Source organism: Lynx rufus, unplaced genomic scaffold (assembly GCF_022079265.1).
Source record: "Lynx rufus isolate CCGP_SWC_20201006 ecotype Redwood Valley unplaced genomic scaffold, mLynRuf1.p SCAF_5, whole genome shotgun sequence".
NCBI classification, from domain to species: Eukaryota; Metazoa; Chordata; class Mammalia; order Carnivora; family Felidae; genus Lynx; species Lynx rufus.
Window position 1 is genome coordinate 22,454,422 of NW_025814867.1, and position 21,432 is coordinate 22,475,853.

The 21,432-nt window shown below is 40.2% G+C and overlaps 1 protein-coding gene across 1 annotated transcript in view; it reads right to left on the minus strand.

The window, feature by feature from the left end:
• KCNH8 (potassium voltage-gated channel subfamily H member 8) overlaps nucleotides 1–21,432 on the minus strand; it is a 356,045-nt gene that overhangs the window by 61,628 nt on the left and 272,985 nt on the right. Inside the window, exon 8 of the mRNA XM_047100054.1 lies at nucleotides 10,206–10,403. Within this exon, the coding sequence (XP_046956010.1) occupies nucleotides 10,206–10,403 (198 nt within the window). The remainder of the gene's footprint in view (nucleotides 1–10,205; nucleotides 10,404–21,432) is intronic.

Consider the following 21,432-nt stretch of genomic DNA (forward strand, 5'->3'; position numbering starts at 1 on the left):
ACTGGTATTCTGCCTAGTGTTATGCTGCCATCCTGAGAAGAACCAGGTGGTACATATACATAGGACTCCTGTTTTGATGAGCTTTCTCAGTCAGATTATATTTAATCCCCAATTTCTTTTTTTTTAAATATGAAATTTATTCTCACCTTGGTTTCCATACAACACCCAGTACTTATCCCAACAGGTGCCCTCCTCAATACCCATCACCCACCCTCCCCTCCCTCCCACCCCCCATAAACCCTCAGTTTATTCTCAGTTTTTAAGAGTCTCTTATGCTTTGGCTCCCTCCCTCCCTAACTTTTTATTTTTCCTTCCCCTCCCCCATGGTCTTCTGTTAAGTTTCTCAGGATCCACATAAGAGTGAAAACATATGGTATCTGTCTCTGTACGATTTATTTCACTTAGCATCACACTCTCCAGTTCCATCCACGTTGCTACAAAGGGCCATATTTCGTTCTTTCTCATTGCCACATAGTATTCCACTGTGTATATAAACCACAATTTCTTTATCCATTCATCAGTTGATGGACATTTCGGCTCTTTCCATAATTTGGCCATTGTTGAAAGTGCTGCTATAAACATTGGGGTACAAGTGCCCCTATGCATCGGCACTCCTGTATCCCTTGGGTAAATTCCTAGCAGTGCTATTGCTGGGTCATAGGGTAGATCTGTTTTTAGTTTTTTGAGGAACCTCCACACTGTTTTCCAGAGCGGCTGCACCAGTTTGCATTCCCACCAACAGTGCAAGAGGGTTCCCGTTTCTCCACATCCTCTCCAGCACCTATAGTCTCCTGATTTGTTCATTTTAGCCACTCTGACTGGTGTGAGGTGATATCTCAGTGTGGTTTTGTTAATCCCCAATTTCTTACTGAACCGTCCCCTTTCTGAAACCACCACCTGATTATAATAAGATAGAAAACTTTGTTCACACGAATTCAAGAGTTGGTGGGGATTGGAGATGGTTCTTCTACCACAAAAAAAGGGATTTCTAGGAGTTGCCCAGTGTAGGGAGTGGTCAGGAATCTTAAAATCAGAAAATTCAGGACAGGAATTTGCACTAAATAGTCATCAGCCAAACAGAACTGGAATGGCCCCTGCAGATGCCATCAGATAGTCCAAGAAGGTCTTCGACCCACCTGGGGCTGTGACATTGGAAGACGTGAGGGCTGGGTATAGTTACACTTATGGGCAGATCAAGTCTCAGATATTCAGATTTCAGCCCAGCAGTTTTTGGTTAAAAAAAAAAAAAAGACTACAAGTCTAGTAGTTTGTCTATTAGGAGCTCTCGAAGTGTCCCTGTACCAAAATCTCAATGTCCAAGGAGCTCTGTTAAAGTTTCTTACATCAAAATGGATACATTTATGCAAAAACACCAACATGTTACTGCATATATCTTCCTGAATCTCCATCCTATTTCAGGATAGCCCCAAATAAAATTCTTTCCTCTACATTTGTCAGAAATTATGGATCACTGGCATACTAATTTCGATCTAATCTAACATTGGAATTAAAATTCTTTTAGGTTATATATCATCATTTCTCTATGAAAGATAGGATCACCATGCCTATAAAGACAGCTGGGAATAATAAGGAAACACTCAATATTTTGGAAAAGTTACTAGAATAGGGTTAAACTTGGGGTCTACATACAGGAGGAATATAATGTTGCAGAGAGAATATGGACTTCAGAATCAAACACATCGGGATATGAAACCTGACTTTGGCACTTCCTAATTGTGAACTTGGGAAGATACATAATTCCCATATGTGGATGCAGTTCCCTTATATATAAATGGGTATAGTTGTCCCTTATTCATAGGGCTTTTTTGAGATTTAAAGAGTTAATATATATATTATATAAATATAAATATGACATTTATTATTATTTAAATATAAAATTATATTAAATATAAATCTATATTTTTTAAAGTGCCTAATATTTTGTGTGAAAAACGGGTGCTCAATTTATGTTCATTTCCCCCATGATAGTGAAAAGCATAATCATGAATTTTCAACACGCTCCGTGGCGTAAAATATGGGGGGAAAGACTCAGGCAAGGTTTTCCAGCAACCTCGTAAATATTTAAGAGTGGTTGTTAGTGGGAATGACTTCTTGATGAAAGAAATTCAAGAAATATTTAGTAAGTTCCTGCTCCATACAAATGTAGGCAAGTGTATATTCTCCCCAAGTTTTCAAAAATGAAACGTTTTCCAACAGGTCAAAACTATCCTAAGAAAAATGTGCATTACCTAATAACTTACTGTTGAATGGCTCTTGGTAAATTCCAAATTGAGATCTGTTCTTCTGTAGGAGCACGGTGGCTCTGAGGTCAAATATTTTGTTTGGAAGAAGAGCCCTCTATTTATGATAAACACTCAGCAAAGAAGAGAAGCGATTCTGCTCCAATTCAAAGAAATTAAACACCAATTTCAGGCTCAGTTAGTATACTTATGGGCTCGGTGTGTGGAAGGCCCTACCGTCTGTAAAAGTATGTAATGGTCTTTCATCGAGATTAAACTGAGTACTGAGAACAATTCTATTTCATTTATTTTAACACTGCCTTCCTTAATTACGTGTATGATTTTAACTTTGCTTTGCTTAATTATAATGTGTGTAGAGCACTTAAAGTAAGAGATGTGATATGTTCAGACCGTTTAGCATCCTGATTGTACATCATCAATAAAATGAATTACTGGATTAATTGTAGCATTCTCAGTGTTGTTGGAAAGTCCCAGTCTATATCCGAGTCACCATAATTTCAAAGTCTCATTTCAGCATAGGCAAATACTTCTAATTTAAGTAGTTAAAAAAATAAAACCCCAACTTCCATAATTTTCCAGTTTCCAAAGGTATTTTGCCTCTCTGTCACCGGTTATCATTTTCACACCGGTGAAGCATATATATAACTATCAGGCCGAATCATTCCGTCTGCTATGAAAGTTTGACTCAAGAATGGCAATATCCAGGTCAGTTTGGAAGTTATCATTCACTTTTCCTTTTACTCCTAGCAAATCTGACGTATATAATTCTTAAAGTAGCATGCTGGGGCTGCTGCTGAGTGTGTGGGAGGCTCTTTTGCTTTGTGTAGGCATTTTGTACAGAATGCATTTTGTAAAATCTCGCCTTAATATCAGGTCTTGGAGGAAGCTCGATAATTGGGATCTCAGAAGAAAGTAAACAGACCTTCGGTGAAAGAGTCCTCTGAAAGGGCTGCCTGGCTTTCTCTCTCTTTGTCTCCTTTTTCTTCCTTATTCTTCTCCTTTCCCTTCCCCCTTTTCTTCCCTTCCCCTCCCATCCCCTTCCTTCTTTTTTTCCTCGCTCCCTACTTCTTTCTCTGGATTTTGGGCAACATTGCTCTCCTGAGGTATACCATCATTGCTGAGTTCTTTAGCCAACCACTTCGCATTGCCTTCAGAGTCTACAGAGGGACTGTTCGCTCCTGATATAAAAGGAGACCAGAGCTCAGGCTCTGGGTAATCTTAGCTGTCCTCCTCCTCTCTCCCACCTACTCACTGACCTGGAATTTTCCACTCCTGTCAGAGTACACTGGGTTGTGGATGGCAGATGGCAGAGAAAACAGAGTGAGAACAATTTCCTAAATGACAAATTCAAATGGCAGTGTAGACGTCTTTAAAAAAGCCTGAATTTGTGAACACCATAGCCCATATGGGTCCAATAAAATTATGTCAGGAGAATATATATATAGGATGAGAGGACCCAAGGAAAGCCTTAACTGTTACGAATTTCACTTTACCTTTTTCGGGACAACGACGCCTCATTTAAACCGGACATGTCCTCAGTGGTGAGTCATCTTCGCTAGGAAGCTTTATCTAACCTCTGAGCTTGAGCCGATGGGCCCATCAATTGGAACCTATTCGTTAGGTGACTGCTGGACAGCCATTACCAAGTGTGATAGAAGAACTTTTAAAGTGTGGGAACGTGTTCTAATATATTTTGTTTGGTGGCAAACACAATATGCAGAATTGATAGAAATGTTGCCAAAAAGAGGGCTATATATATGTAAAAAGACTGCAAAGACTGTCTTTTGGTGATGGGATTTTATGTAATTCTAATTTTTCCGTGGATTTTTCAGTCTTTTCTAAATGTGCATTATAATAGGAAAAATTAAAGTGGGAAAAGAAAGAACATCATCTGCCCAAGTTCCTATTTCCATTACTAAACTGTGAACTCCTCGAAGGAAAGTATCATGACTTAGTCATTTTTGTTTCGCCAGCATATAGCACAGTGCCTGGCATAACTTATGTGTGCCATAAATATTTATGGCACTGAAATGAACCTCTGGTCATTTGATACTTTCTGTAAAAAGTTTTGTAATCATAAGCAATTAGCTTAGAAAATGAACTCTGAAGCATTTAGCCCCAAACCCATCCCTTCATCCCCACCCCACTCCCCAAAGGGAATCTTTTAAAATTATTTATTTTAGGTCTCGTGATTTTTACCAATATTTTAGACAACAAAATTTTACTTCTATTGCTTGGCTCATCATGTTGAGATAAGACCTAAAAACAACCTGCCATGAAAGGTGAGAAGTCAGCTCATTGCTACCTACCTTCCCATCCCACACTTGGTGGTTATTATTTTTAGCTCATGTATTATAATTTTACAAGGCAAAATTAATATCAATGACACATCAAGAAAATTACACAAATATTTAATGTACAGCTCACTATACTGAACCATCCCCCAGATGAATATATAGGATGTTATCAGCACCCCAGGCCTCCCTTGTGTCCCCTTCACAGACACTAACCAGCCTCATTACCAAAGGTAACCACAGTTGTGAATTCTATTGTAATCTATAAGCTTTGCTTAGTTTTCATTTCTCTTTTTTTTTTTTTAAATTTTTTAACGTTTATTTATTTTTGAGAGACAGAGAGAGACAGAGAACGACAGGGGAGGAACAGAGAGAGAGGGAGACACAGAATCTGAAGCAGGCTCCAGTCTCTGAGCAGTCATTATAGAGCCCAATGCGGGGCTTGAACCCACGAACCCTGAGATCATGATCTGAGCCGAAGTCAGTTGCTTAACCGACTGAGCCACCCAGGCGCCCCTCTCTCTTTTTTTAGGTTTATTTATTTATTTCATGTGTGTGAGAGAGTGCACGCTCACACTGTCAGCGTGAGCGAGATCAGGGGCTCAATCTCACGAACTGAGAGATCATGACCTGAGCCAAAATCAAGAATCGGACTCTTAGCTGACTGAGCCACCCTGGAGCCCCATGTTGTCATTGTTTTTAAGTATCTCATTCTGGCGAATATAAATGCTGTCTAATCTTGATCTTAATTTACAAGGCTTTGATAAATGACGTTGAACACCTTTTTTATATTTTTATTGTCTATTTGGCATGGGAATCTGTTTGTGAAGTACTTCTTTTTTTATTTTTTAATTTTTAATTTTTTTAACGTTTATTTTTGAGACAGAGAGAGACAGAGCATGAATGGGGGGAGGGTCAGAGAGAGAGGGAGACACAGAATCAGAAGCAGGCTCCAGGCTCTGAGCTGTCAGCACAGAGCCTGACGTGGGGCTCGAACTCATGGACCGCGAGATCACGACCTGAGCCAAAGTTGGACGCTTAACCGACTGAGCCACCCAGGCACCCCTGTGAAGTACTTCTTAAAGGTTTTATGCCTTTTTGGGTTGTCTTCTCATACTGGTTCGTAGACAGTCTTTATATATAATAGGTACGAGCCTTTTATCAGATACGTGTTTGCAAATACTTTCTCCTATCCTATGGATTGCCTCTTCACACTCTTAAATAATGTCTTGGAAAATACAAATTCTGTAGTTCAATTTACCCATTTTTTTCTTTATGGTTAGGGCTCCAGCGGGAATTAATTTTAATGCAGTTTTAAGAGGAGTCCAGGTTGTTTTTCAACATGCAGATATACATTTGACCCTGCAACATGTGTTGAAAGAATCGTTTCGCCTTCGCACGGCATGTCCCCTGTGTCATAGAATGTCCATACGAGTGTGGTCCTATTTCTGTCCTCTTCCATTCCACTGGCCTATTTGTTCCTGGGCTAACATGTGCTTTCTTAATTGTTGGAACGTTACAGTACATCTTGATAACTGTCGCACAAATCTTCCAATTTTGTTCTTCTTTACAATTGCTTTGGCTAGTTTTAGCTCTGCATTTCCACTAACCCGTAGAAAGAGCTTGTCATTTTTCAAAACACACACACATATCCACCAACACACATGGACACACATCTACTAGAATTTTCGCTGGCATTGCACTGAATCCTTAGATTAATTTGGGTAAAACTGGCATCTTTATAATATTGAGTCTTAAAACCATCATCATTGTATATCCTTCTGTTACTCCCCTTGTAAATTTTCTCACTAATGCTTTGTACTTTTCTGTATAGTAGAGATACACATTTTAAAAGAGATTTTCCTACATATTTGATACTTTTATAATCATTTTTTAAATGTTTATTTATTTTTGATAGAGAGAGAGAGTAAGTGGGAGGGCGATACAGAATTGGAAGCAGGTTCCAGGCTCTGAGCTGTCAGCACAGAGCCCGCTGCGGGGCTTGAACTCACAGACCGCAAGAACATGACCTGAGCCAAAGTCAGACGCTTAACTGACTAAGCCACCCAGGCGCCCCTGTAATCATTTCTTACATTTAATTTTCTAGTTGTTTGGCACTAGCGTATAGAAATACTATTAATTTTTGCATATTGAACTTGTACCCATCAGCCTTACGACATTCACTTATTAACTGTAATAGTTGTTTGAAGCTTCTAAGGTTACTTTTGTTTTGGGTGTTCTCAAAATTCTCAAATCTCAAGATTGTCCGCATATGTTTTTTTTTCCTTTTCTCATTAGTATTGCTGGACGTCTTTGATAGTTTTTAATCGTCTTCCCATAAATCAGTGGTTAGCACACACTGTAATTACTGATGCTCACACGGAAGCTTCCCCTTCCTTCCTCCTCCTCCTCACTCAGCCAGTGAATGTCTCTGCCCTAGACATTTATCTGGGGTTTGGGCAGTCACCTGCAACATTTAAGATTGCTGCCGCCTGCTTTTGTAGTAAATATTGCATCCCTGTCATTAGTAATGTCATCAGCCTTGGGTGGAGATTCCTAATAAGATGCCTCAGACTTGATTCCTTAGGAATATATACCTAAAATTAAAAAAAAAATAAATTATTTCTGAATATTTGTAGAAATCATGTGAATAAAATCAACTCATAGGATATAATAACATGGATATTGTGTAAGAAGTTTGCTAGGTCTCAGTGAATCCTGGCAACGGACTCACTAAAACTCCACTTCTTTATGTCTAAATTAAGGTGTTAGTAACTTCTATCTCATGGTGTTAGGAGAATTAAATGAGCAACATGTTGGGGCGCCTGGGTGGCTCAGTCGGTTGAGCGTCCGACTTCAGCTCAGGTCATGATCTCGTGGTCCGCGAGTTCGAGCCCCGCGTCGGGCTCTGGGCTGATGGCTCAGAGCCTGGAGCCTGCTTCCGATTCTGTGTCTCCCTCTCTCTCTGCCCCTCCCCCGTTCATGCTCTGTCTCTCTCTGTCTCAAAAATAAATAAATGTTAAAAAAAAATTAAATAAATGAGCAACATGTTCCATATTATGAGCTCTTATGATTAGCTCTCAAGGTCATACCAGTAGTTAGTTAAACAGAAAATACTAAAATGCAGACATCCTTTCTTCTAGCCTAAGGTAATTGTCACAGTAATACAGAGTTGTTTCCCACAAACACAAATTTGGGAAGCTTTAACTAATAAACTCAAGTTACATAGATGCCGTCTGCCATTCAACAGCAGTGGTTTCCCAAGTGCTGTCCAAGTCACCCAAATGCTTAAAAGCCACTGACAAATGAGCACCGGTTTTGCACCAGGATGATGTGATCAATGAGCATTTAACAAGTGACAAAGTAACATCATCTGATTACTTCCCATATCTTTTGCCCCTGTGACCAGCATTGCTTTCTACTTACAGGGAACAGCAGGGAATAATTTATGCCATTTCCGATTCAGGACCACTCACAATATTTTATGTGGATCAATAGAGAATAAAAGCTCAATTATCTACGCAGATTCTTCAAAAGTCAAATCAGTAGGTTAATCCTTGAACATTTGAGCATTTCCCCACCTTTCCATCAGGAGTAGAAGAAACATGGGCAAATATTAAATAAGTATAAGCTGTGTATATTGGCAAAATGCCTGTAACTTTGCTAAGCTGAGAGATGGGCAATCAAGGAGACTCGCAATTATAGAAGTCATAATACTGGGTATAAAACAGCCACCATGGCGTCTGGCACATTGTAGCTCTTCGGAAAATGAGAATTCCTGTTCTCTGCTCCCTAGGCTGTTGCTGCTGTACATCAGCCAAGACTGTTAGAATTGCTGCAGTCCCAGGATGCCCCTTCAGCAGCTCTGTCACCAGCACAGCCTTTCCAAGAAATTCTCCCGATCCCTGGCCCTGGTTTTCTCACTGCTTCGGAACTTCCTAACGGATTCGGCACTGAGAGCTTTACTGCCTGGTATTAGTACAGCTCTTTCCACATCTTTCAGCCTATCTCTTCCAGACTGGATCATAAGTTCCTTGAGGGAAGTCTTGGCTTTATACTTTGATTTCGCCATAAGCCGGATGAGTCATTTCTTAAAGCCCCGCACAGCCATTTGACATCTCCCATGCAAGGAACCTGTTAGGAACCATCCTCTATTATAAGCCTCTATTATAAGGCTCAAAAATGCTAAGGGATAGCTGGGATTAAGGCCATTAAAAGAACATGGTAAAACAGGCTTTTGGGGAGAACTGTGATGGGGCAGAAAATACTGATAGAACCCTGCTTTAAGAATTCCAGTCTAAGAAGAATGTTTACTCGATCCAGGTAAATATCCACATCTCCTACGACTCCATGAGAGAAGTCTTGTGATTTGGTAAGTTTCCAAATATGTATTTATATACGGAAGGAAACATTTATCTGGGTTCAAACCTTGCCTCTTTTCCTTACTGATCGTATGGCATGGGAAAGTTACTTTATTTCTCCAAGCTTTAGATATATCATCTGAAAAATGTGGATAATAACAGTGTTGATCCTGTATCAGGCGGTTTAGAAAAGGGAAATGAACCTAAATATTTCAACAGAGGAAATTCACTGTAGAGAACTGGTTTTCCTGGGGCTAGAGAGCTAAACGAGCAAAAAGAGATTATAGCTGTAACGTGGCTATAATAACTGCAGGAAGGAGCTTCTGTCCTTGGAGATGGAAAAACAAAAGGAAGAAGGGGGCTTAGCAGAACACGAAGGCCCAAAAGAGGAGCGGTGAGGAGCCGTAAGACACGAAGACCCGACTTGGGCTGTGGGGGCGCTCCCAACTGATGCCAGAATCTCCAAGAAGATACTATGGGTCTGGTTCTGGGAGTGCCTGAGGAGGCTGAACACGAGGACCACTTCTGCAGCTTGAGGTACATCATACGCCTGAGAAGCAAGCAGTCCCCTCTCTCCACCTCCTGCTTTCCAGTCTCCCTCTGGCGCCCCTACCGGCAGGCGCAACGGAAGTCGGCTGGCAAAGAAAAGTGAGGTTTGCAGCATCCAAACTCCAGCGTGACAAACAAAGCATAACACGGAAGGCGGGTTTGGAGCTCAGGGACAATAGTATAATAATTTGTCTGTTTGTCAAATGGGACGGGAATCGTGCCCAACCTATAGACAATGACTCAGGATGTTGTACTGAAACATTTAGCACAGAAAATGGAATATGAGAACAAGTTTAAAATGTTAAATATTTATTATTTATTGGGTGTGTTTCTTTGTTTTTGTTTTTATTTTTAACTAAGTGATCTAGCAAGCATCCTTAATTCACTATATTAGTATTAATAAAATTTGATAACACTGTGTTCGAGACTGTCAAATGGGGTTTCAAACATACACCTGCAATTCAAACTCCTATAATTTACATGAAAACAAAGTTCCTGCCCTTTCAAAATCGGTCATCAAGTAAACGGTTACTTCTTCATCTGTCCAGGAAACGGAATTCTTTGACATCACAGACTTTCATTGCTCATCTCTATGTATATTAAAGTGTTTGTCACCGATTTTCTAATTAGCGCTTTTTGACTCTTCCCATTTAAATGCGTTTTAGGACAGAACAAACGTAACAGAAATCCTGTAGCAGATATTCGTTCCCTGTCTTGCTATGAAGAAGAGTTTCCCTTACCGCCGATCAGCATGGTGCAGATGGAGAAGATCTTTTCCGCATCTGTATTAGCAGAGACATTCCCAAACCCAACACTGGTGAGGCTGCTGAGAGTGAAGTACAGAGCGGCAATATAGGCACTTCGGATGGACGGGCCCCCCAAGGTATTGTTGCCGTAGTATGGAGACTCTAGTCTCTTTCCCAACTCATGGAGCCAACCTGCAATGGAAGAAAGAATGAGAACTTAAAGCCACAGAGTAGAGTCCCAGGATTAGCACCTGGGGGAGGGAGGGAATGACATGACAAATGAACATTGAGGGACATACTGATTTGTTCAGGAAAAAGAAGAAAGAAAAATTAAAAGGGAGTTCAAGGCAAGAAATAAGATTCCATTGCTACGAAAGCAAAAATATCACTTTTATGCAAGCTGTTCTATATAAGACACACAGCAGAGAAGTGTGCATCCGAGAGCAGATGGGTGGTCAAAGCTAAACAGGTTACCCTCATGCAGGAGACTCTACCCACAGAGACGGAAACTGGGATTGCTACGGTCGGTAACAGTGTGGTGTGTTTCTCTAGTGGTTAAGCTCCTTTCCTCCTTCCTCAATTGGAGTTTCAAGAGACAAATGGGCTTAATAGGTATTTTTAAACCCTACGTGATGATACATAGCAACAACCACAAGGAGCTAGACTTCACATAGACGAGATGGGCTTTATTTCCACCCAGCACAACCTTGCCCCGTTTTATCCACTGGGGCTGACATCTAGTTGGCTTAGGAGTCTCAGCTCATGCTACCTCCTCAGGAAACCTCCTCTGCAGCCCCATCCTGCCATGTGGGGGTGGAGGGGGAAAACCGCACAACTAAGAGGTACCTGTAATAGAACTGGATGTCCCCCGCAGCTGTTTTATAATACTGCTCTATACGTGTGCCCAAACTGATCAAATTAAGAGCTTTAAGTACATGCAGTTTATTGTATGTCAACTATGCTGTCATAAAGCTGTAAAAAAAGCTACATTAATAAAGATGAGAAATAGCAAGCATGACATTGACGATAATAGAATGGAAACAACACAAAGACCACGTTAAAATCCTTCATTGGAGACATTTATCCTTTAAGATTTTGTATTTCAAAATTCTCTCTTTCTCTTTCTTTGTATGCGACTATGTTACAAACCACTGTGACAATTCAGCTGAGCCCATAAGGTTCATAAGACTTTTGTTAAGAGATGTTATTCACTGACCGCTACTTTCTTGTAAACGCTTCATTTAATGGCTGCCCAAGAAGGGATGAGAGTCATCACACTTTTTAAGTAGTAATAATGCTGTCATTATCAACTAAAGTTATAGGTTATGGAACTGTGCTAGGTAATTAAAATGCATATTTTAAACAACTGGGAATTCCTTGAGACCAAGGAGAATTGTTTTGTGGCAAGTATTATATCTTATTCATCCTGTGTCTTCAGAAAAGTGTTTCTCAACCTTTAGCTTGCCTCAGAAACATCTAGAGGGCTTGTTAAACAGCGATAGCAAGTCCTATCCCTGAAAGTTTTTTAAAACTGCTGTGCCCTCTGCCACCTCCACTGACCGCATCAAAGTTTCTGTTGCCAAGACCAGGTACTGGTATTTTTTAAAAGTTCCCAGTAGAATGTAATGTGAAGATAGAACTTAGAACCGCTATTCCAGATCTTAGCAAAGCACTAACAATAGTCAAGTTTAATAAATGCTATTTTAAAAAGTGAATGAATTAATGAATGTATCAATTGTTTTTGCACTCTATCGTAGTATGAGATAATATAACAGCCTTGAGACGATAACACAACATATGTGCATTTGTAAATTTGTACTAGGATAAGAACATATGTTTGGACGATAGAGAATAATAATGAAACGTAAGTTACACGCTATAAAAGGTGATGCTGTTAGTAAGTTATGACCAGGTACTCTGTCTGGAAAGGCTTTGCGAAGGAAATACGCTCTAGTGATGGGGTTCAGGGCAGGCTGGCACACAGGAATGTGCCACTTGGGCATGGGAATTAGTTGAGCTGAAGGCAATCAGGGCCTGATGGACTCAAAAGAAGCTTTTTACTCCCCCCTCAACAGCCTAAAAGAATTTAGATAGGGGGCCTGTACCAAGAAGAGAGCTATTACCAGGGATAACTTTTTACATCAGAAAGATTTGTCTTCATGGCATGGCAAACATTTGTTTACTGAACATTTGCTCTTCTCATCTTCCAATGAACTGTCTTTCTTCCCCTTGAAGCCCCCTTGGCCTTAGCTCAGGATGGCCTCGAAGCCTCAATTGCCTGACCGTCTTTGACCCTCTCATGTCTACGTGAAACTCCTACAGGTACTACATTAAATTTGTTTTTCTTCGGTTTTACTGTCTCACATCAGTATAATTATTAGGGCAGCCAAAGAACCTAAAAAAAAAGACAAAAATAACGTTCCTCCCCAACACTAGATTCAACACAGATTTAAATGTGGGCTCCTCCATTTATAGGCTGTAACAACGACTAACTTCTCTGAGCTCCACTTTTATCACTTGGAAAAACAGGGATACTATCTAAGTTGTGGAGCTGTGATGGATTAAAAGAGGTGCCACATATGAAAATGCCAACCATTGTTACTGGCTGAGGTTTAGTGTATCTCTTTTCTCTCTCTTGCTTCTCTTACTTTCATGGGAACAAGAAAGCACAGAAGTCCAGGAAGGTAAGAGAAAATAAGAGCCCAGCACTGAACTGTAATGGGAGAGGAAGGTGGTGACTCCATGTATTCAGTAAAAACTACTGTAGGGATTAGCATTTCCTAACCAATAGAAATAAGAGGGAGAAAATCCAGATGACAGCAGCTCTTAAAACTGGGGAAGTTACGGGGTGCCTGGGTGGCTCAGTCGGTTAAGTGCCCAACTCTTGGTTTTGGCTCAGGTCATGATCACATGGTTTCAGTTTGGCCGCAGGTTGGGCTCTGCCCTAGCAGCGTGGAACGTGCTTGGGATTCTCTCTCCCTCTCGCTCTGTCCCTTCCCTGCTCATGCTGTCTCTCTCAAATAAATAAATAAACGTAAAAAAAGTGGCGGAGTTATATGCCCATTTGTGAATCTGAAGAAAGACGCGATTCTTTGGCCAGAACAAAGTACATGTGGAGACTGTGGGCCACTCTGTACTCATTTTGTCATTTCATGGCTTCCTGAAGCCCTTTCATACATATCAGATTAAAAAAATCTGTTCTAGAATTTTAAGCGAGGGGGAGGATGAAGTGATCAAGGGTGATTTGATAGAACGTAGCTTAATCTTGAATGGAAAAAGATTTAGAAATAACGGCAACTTATCCAAGATTAATTGATGAGATATCACAAAAGCAAATCACATGTGCATTTAAAAAATATTACTGGTATATTTATATGCACCGTAGGAAGAGAGTGCAGACACAAAGGCATAATCAGGAAGCAGAGAGAACATCTGAATTTATTGTCATATTCAGGATGTCGATTTCTGCAAGATAGTGCCCCCATAGGCATTTGATCCAGACGCCGTCAAATATGGAGAACCACAGGATGCTGAATGGCTGGTGGGCTTGGTATTTCTCAAGTGTCTTCCCATTTGTGCTCTAAAAGGGATGCTGTATTATTTCTTCTGGACAAAGAACTGATTAGAGGGGCTTGTCCTTTTGTTCCGTATTGGTCATTCCTGCTAATTACTGGGAAGCTGAAAACTGTCCTCTTACCCAGAGAGTAAATATTGCATGACCTAATTTCTGTTTTAGCTGATGCACAGAGGAAGAGAAAAACCCAGAAACAACTGAGTTACTTACTACTTCCTCTTGCCTGAATCAGCTGCACCATCAGACCATGAAGAAACAACTGGACCCACCTATTGATCTTCAATTAAGGTATTCATTACCTTACGGAACCCAGTTTTCTCACTTAAAAAAAAAAAAAAAAGCAAACAAACCCAGTCAATATATTTGGTTGAACTTCTTAATTGGAACAAAAGTGAAATCCTGAAGAATTCTCTGAAGCAAATCAGTTTTCATATAGATTGATTTCTGTAATCAAATAGGATGAAAGTTTGTATCAGGACATACAGATTATATTAGATTATATCCTCATCCAGGGCCTGTTCATTTACAATGTGTGAAGCTATCTCAGAAGTGATTCAGGGCGCAAAACACAGAGGAACAACAGACCTACTTTTGTTGATATCTCTTTTCCGTCTAGCCAACTGTTCTGTCTATTTTCAGAAACATCTTGTTTTTTAAGAAAGGTTGCTACTAAACTGTGTTACAGCTGACGGAGCAAAAGCAATAATGATGATGACAAAACCTGGTAACACGCAAAGGAGGTAACACCCACAAATCCTGGGATTGGCTCTGTGGGCTAAATAAAACTTTTTCACAGAACAGCTCGTCCAAAATGAGAGCACATGTTCACTGTAACAAGACAACATGTCACTGTACTGTATAGAAGAAACAGTTTAACCAATTTGGAAGCCAATCTTTTTTTATGCTGAAGAAACTCATCTCTAAAGGAAGGGATGTCCTAGAACAGTCTGTCTGCTTCTGCTCATTTTTTTCCCTAAGGAACATTTTGAGGAAAAACACATACACAACATAAAATAGAATCTAAACATACTAATACATTGCAATTTGATAAAGACAAAAGATATCATAAAATAATCCTATCATTACTAAAATTGATTAGATAAATAAAAGAGTAGGCTTATGAAACAAAGATAAATTTTAAGATAGAATGACTCCTTTTTTTGAGAGAGAGAGAGAGAGAGAGAGAGAAGGTGAGCAGTGGAGCGGCAGAGAGCACAGAGCCTGGTGCAGGACTGATCTCACCACAGTGAGATCATAACCTGAGCCAGAATCCAGAGTTGGAAGCTTCACCAACTGACCCACCCAGGGGCCTCAAGATAGAATGACTCTTAATGACCACGCCCAGAAGAGCATGGAACTTAGCACAATTCAATCCATATATTTTTCATTGCATACTTACCATGGGCCCAGTATTTTGCTTAATTACACACTTCTAACACTGAATGGGAATTTCTAATTAGTTTGCTCTTTAGGCTCCCTACAATAATTTACTTACTTTTACTATGCATATTGTGTGCACAGTTTATACAAGCGTGACCTGCTTTATACAACATATGCAGTCTTAAAAAGTTTAGATTAGCATTTGGTAAGTGAGCAGATAGTTCAGATTTAATAAAAGGAATGGGAGCATGTTATTTAAGGAAAGCCTATGGTGAATTTCTTTCGTCATATAAAATACCTTAGTAATATGCAAAAGTATCCGGTAAAATATAAGCTTATTAAATCATATTTATATGTGTGTGTTAAGATGTGTTTGTATAGACAGAGAAAAGAGAGAGAGGATTAGCACATGCATAATCACACCTATAATCCCAAATGGTGTTTTACTTAATTTGGAACGCATGAACCATGTTGCATTAGGGTGTGGCGAGGAGCAAGAAGGGAAGCCATGCCAGGGTTTTCTTGTTACTAGGTTGGCACACGCTTTACATTTTACCGAGGGCTTCCTGGGCTCCAGACACTCCAGTAAGGCAGTCCATCTCCCGTCTCACTTACAGGCACGAATTGTATGGAATAGGTACGCTTATCATCCACATTTTGATCCATTATTTCATTAATCATTATAACCATTTAGAAATCATCATCCTCATTTTAAAGACGAGAAAACTAAGGCTCTGAATGATTAAATAGCTTGCTCAGTATGGCAGTATCAGGGTTTGAATCCAGATCTGTGTGCTGTCAGAGCCCAGGTTCTTGACCACTATGTACAGTGGTCACGTAATATACATATAAGCCCAAGAATACTACTGTTGTAGTGTGGCTGAATGTCTTTACAAGCGAGATGCCATTTGTTATTATGGTGTACATACGTGGCAAGAAAGAAGTAGTCTTCGTTAGGCCTCCCCAGAAGCAGATCCTGAGGCATGGCTTTAACTAGAAGTCATTTATTTAGGTGTTAGGTCCAGCACATATATTTAGGAGACAGTAGGGAAGGAACACAGGGAGTGGAGGAAGCCAATGAAGCATGCCCAATCAAGCAAGCTATCACTATAGGCGACTGGAGCTGAAGCCCACTGGGGAACCCCGGGGAGGAGTGTAGAACGCATCCCCCGTCAGAGCAGGGGAGTATTAACCATCATTGATTGAGGGTGGCTCTAAGGGAGCATGACTTCCCCACCGTGGCCATGACTGTAGCAAAGGAGGCTTCTACATCTCAAGACAGTGCCTCAGGCATAGATATAGATCCTAAGGATAGGAGTCATCCAGAGTGAGGGGGCACGGTGGAGTACCAACAACATTTGCGACAGCAGCCAACACTTACTAAATGCCAAGTATTTTGCTAGGCTTTCACATAACATTATTTTCATACAACTATCACAACTACTCTGCCTTTTTTTTTTTTTTTCTTAAACTGATAGAGTCCAACAGAGAAGGTCAGAAGTTTTCTCCTGTCTTTAGGGACTTTTAGAACTGAGAGGTAAATCCATGCCTTTCTAACTAAACATCCATCATCCTTCCCCTATAGTACGCTGCTTATAAAGAAGTAATCATTTTAAATGATCTTTCTAATTGCGCTTGTTGAAACCGTTATTAAATAAGTTTGCATTTCCAGCGGCCTCTTTTGCTTAGCGTGGGGGATTGTGTCCCAAAGGCACACATCATATCAGAGAAAATAGAGGAATTATCCAAACATAATCCACAATGTAGACATGGGATGACATGGTATTTAGAACCTGAATATTACTTCAACAGGGATCAAGAGGTTTCTAATGTAAATTCCAAGCATAGAGAATACTATGGTTAACATTGGCTTCCCCTCCCTCCATACTTAATCCTTTTGGACTTCATTCAGCTGAGAGGTAGAAAAACACTGCGAGTCCTAAGGTGGGAGGTGTCTGGCTGGGAGAGGCAAAACGGTGGCAGACGATGATTGTGGGGCACAGCATGAGAACTTCTCTGGTTGCTTAGCCCTCCCCAGGGGCTGATGTGTGGGCCCCGCCCAGCTGCAGGGGTGATTGAGAGATATCAAGAAGGGTGTCAGAAGTCTGAGTGCCTGCATGTGTCTATGTGGGTTTGTGGGGGTGGTGATGGTGTGGCAACAGAAAAAGATTTGTGTGAGGTATTGCATTTACTGTTATACACTCAAAAAGAGTTGTTAGTCCGAAACAGAATATCACAAAAAAAAACCTTGAGATTTCATCTCCATTGTCTCTCTCTCTCTCTCTCTCTCTCAAGTTTATTTATTTATTTTGAGAGAGACAGAGAGAGTGCAGGTGGGAGAGGGGCAGAGAGTGAATCCCAAGCAGGCTCCTCATGCACAGACTGATGTGGGGCTCGAACACAGGAAATCGCGGGATCATGACCTAGGCCAAAATCAAGAGTCGATCACTCAACCAAATGAGCCACCCAGGCGTCCCTTCACTATCTCTTAAAATATCTACGTATTTATCTCCATTCCTTAAGGTTCAACTAGTGCCTGCCACTACAGTTTTCTGTTTTGTTTGTTTTTTGATTTAAACAAACTTTTTATTTTGGGATAATTTCGACTAATACCAAAGTTGCAAAGAGTACCAACAATCCCCTTTGTATCCTTCACCCACCTTCTCCTAATGTTAGCATCTTAATGTTTATCAAACTATGAAATTAACACTGGCACATTACTACTAACTAAACTATGGACTTTCTATATTTTAATGTAAGAATACAGTTAAGGAGGAGTTCAGAGACTTAGATTCCAGAACTCACTCTCTACCTTCCACTCCATCCCCATATTTCAGGGTGTGACTGTGGATAAGACTAGAAAGGCACCAGGCTACAGTGGTATTTGATATTGATTGATTTGTTGATTCCACTAAGGAAAAGGCCATCAGTAAATTTGGGGTCCTGTCCGAATTTGACCAGGGACTCCATTACTTGGAGTTTCCACAGATCTCACATTTTGGTTCTCATAAACTAAGAGGTGTCTTACATTTCTGAAGTGGTGTAACCTACTTTTGAGGTGCAAGTTGGAAGCAAAAAAGATTAATCATAAAAGAGTGGAGATTGGACCTAGAGTCAGGAAATGGAGGTCGTAATCTTGGCCTTGCCGTTAATTAAGTTGATGTCTGATCCTTTATGCACCAATAGCCTTTCTAGTCTTCCATTTTTCCATCTTGAAGATGAGGTGATTGGATTGAGTAATCTCTTTTCCTGTAATCTTTTAGTAATCTTTCTCAGATCCAAGATTTCATGAAACAAGATCCTGTGACGTTTCCTCATGAAAGGTTGATTTTCCGAAAGTAAAATGCTTGTGTAATAACCCATGATCTTATAATTCATCCTTTATTTGTTTTTAATTATTTGAATGATGACCCATCAGCAAATGTTGATGGGATAAGGATGGAAGGTGTTCACATCTTGATGCATGTATCATTTCTGCTCTATTTCCAGCGCTGAACAATTACTCAGAAGCAATATTATGTGATATTGGTACCGTCAGGAAAAAAAATGCACCACTTGTGCTAAACCAGCCCGGAGTTTGCCAGTTCTCTAAAGTCTACTTAAATATGAAGTATTAGTATACTAAGGTACAGCATTCCACATAAGCAATGAATGTAAAGATTACATACTACGATAAACTACCAAAATAGACCATCCATCACATGCAAAACCCAAACTGGGGCACCTGGGTGGCTCAGGCCGCTAAGTGTCCAACTTCAGCTCAGGTCATGATCTCACAGCTTGTGAGTTCAAGCCCCTCCTCGGGCTCTGTGCTGACAGCTCAGAGCCTGGAGCCTGCTTCGAATTCTGTGTCTCCCTCTCTCTCTGCCCCTCCCCTGCTCGCACTCTGTCTCTCTCTGTCTCAAAAATAAATAAACAAAAAAATTAAACAAAACAAACCAAAACCAAACCCAAACCAACCAAACAGAAAGACTCCAGAAAGAACAAGAAATGTAAAACAACCTGAAGTCACAGTTGGGCATCTACGATAGAGCTTTCGGACTGATCCTAAGAAGAGGCAGTATAGGCCATCTGTTTCCAACCAGCTGGGACACTTCCAAATGCCTCTCAAATCTTGGCTAAAAATAGAGGAAATTCTAACAAAGATTAGGCTCATGGCTAAGTTAACAGAACGTAAACAATGAACTATTTACCTTTAACTGTCCTATATAAAATGCTCATACAATTCACAGTTCACAATTCAGATCCGCCTCAACATGAGCATTTTTTCCTGAGGAATTATTAGTATGTTTTTCAGGGCTTAATGAGTTTGTGAGACAAACATTCATGGCTGAACTCATTTACAAAGGCAACTTGTCACTCAGGAAGAAAATTCTAATCCAAAGCACTCCTCCTTTGCGCCAAGGGACAAAAACCTAGCTCAAGAAAATAATTTAGGATAAAAATAATTGAATCCAGCCAAATTATTTTACTTTATTGGTAAGCTCAAGTTTATTTTCATTACCTGCCCCCAATTTCCTTCTTATTCTCTCCTTTCTCTCAAAGATTTAGAATTGCTGCAAACCTAGGGAAGAAAAATGAATTGACACATCCCACGTGTGCAAACCATTTCTCAGGGGTAGTACTTGCCTGGCAGTCATTTAAATTAGAAGGATAGGCTTTGACATCCATTAAAAAGGAATCTCAAGTTTCTCTGGTTTGCAGAACTTCAAAATAAAGTTCTAATTACATTTCTTCCAAATGCATTAAAGGAGATATGTTTTCTAACATCTCAATTATAAAAGTAACTCAAATAAATTAAGCCTCATAATATGCTGGAATGTTGCATTCAAATACAGTAAACCTTGTTTGGTGAGCATAATTTGTTCAGGAAACATTCTTGTAATCCAAAGCACTTGCATATCAAAGCGAATATCAGGAACCATTGGCTCAGTCGTGATCATGTGACATTCGGTGTCACTTACTACTCGTGTTGCAAGACATCGCTCGTTTATCAAGTTAAAATTTATTAGAAATGTCTGCTTGTCTTGTGGAACACTCGCAGAACAAGTTACTCACAATCCAAGGTTTTACTGTGCTTTATTAAAGAGTCCTCTGGATTTTATATACTGTCACTTGGTATTGAAACTGTTCCAAAGGCAGATTCTTCAAGTTTCTAGGAAGTGCTCAAGTCTCCAAAATGAAACACCAACTTAGAGGTGTTGGCTTTTGTTCTCCATTTGAAGAGCTGATTCTGACTCATATGTCCAGTAATGCATTTAAAAACGTATAACTAACTTTGTTTGATGGCTTGATGGGGAATGGAATACGTGGTGGGAATCTGCATGAGTGTTCCAAAATAAGTTTTGAGCCAGCACGTGGCTGAGTGGTTGGAGGTGAAGTAAACACAGGGTGATAGGGGTGTGCCCAAGACACCCAGAGGTGGCATGCAGAGTTTTACAAATGCGAAGTAGAATAGAGGACACAGGGCAATGAATCGAGGAACAAGATATGCGGGAGGAATGCAGAAGAGAAACAGGACAACAGAGAAGTGTGTCAGACCAGGTAGTGTAGTAAACCTGGGTGACCCAGAAGGCAAGCAACACAGCGTAGGAAAGTACTACTTAGTTGTGTGATGTTGCCTAAGTTACTCATCCTCTTCGGGCCCAGTGTCCTTCTTGCTACAATGGAGAACATGACAGTACCTCACCTCATAGGCTATTGTGACATCAAGTGACCCAATTCACATAAAGGGTTTAGTAGAATGCTAAACACGACAAGCACTAGTAAAGAGCTATTCTTGTTGCTGCTGTGGTTTGAAAGGAATGAAGGTTTTCTGTCTTACTGAAAGTAATACAGACTTCTAAAATCCTTCATTACTGAACATTGGTATAAAACACGAACCCAGCATCTCATTTCCATCAGTAGAAAATAAAGAACACAATAGAAATAACATACACAATCACATCATTCTTGCAGATCGGGGATTTTGCGCCATTGGTATTACAAATGCCACTTCTCATCGTGAGGTACTGAAAATACAAAATGGATAGGACGTAGGCTCAGAATATTTTGTCATCGATCTGCTTTGCTGTTACTTGGCTTGTTATGGTACAAAGAGTGTGTTGTAGTACTCTTGTTTGTGCCTTTGTAGCTGAAGACCACACACTGATCGCCCAAGGCACAGAATAGTTTATATACTATTTAATTTAATCTTATATCGTTAACAATCTCTTCCAATTCTAAGAGCCAAGGGTTATAATCTGAAATGTTGATATTAAAGTGTTA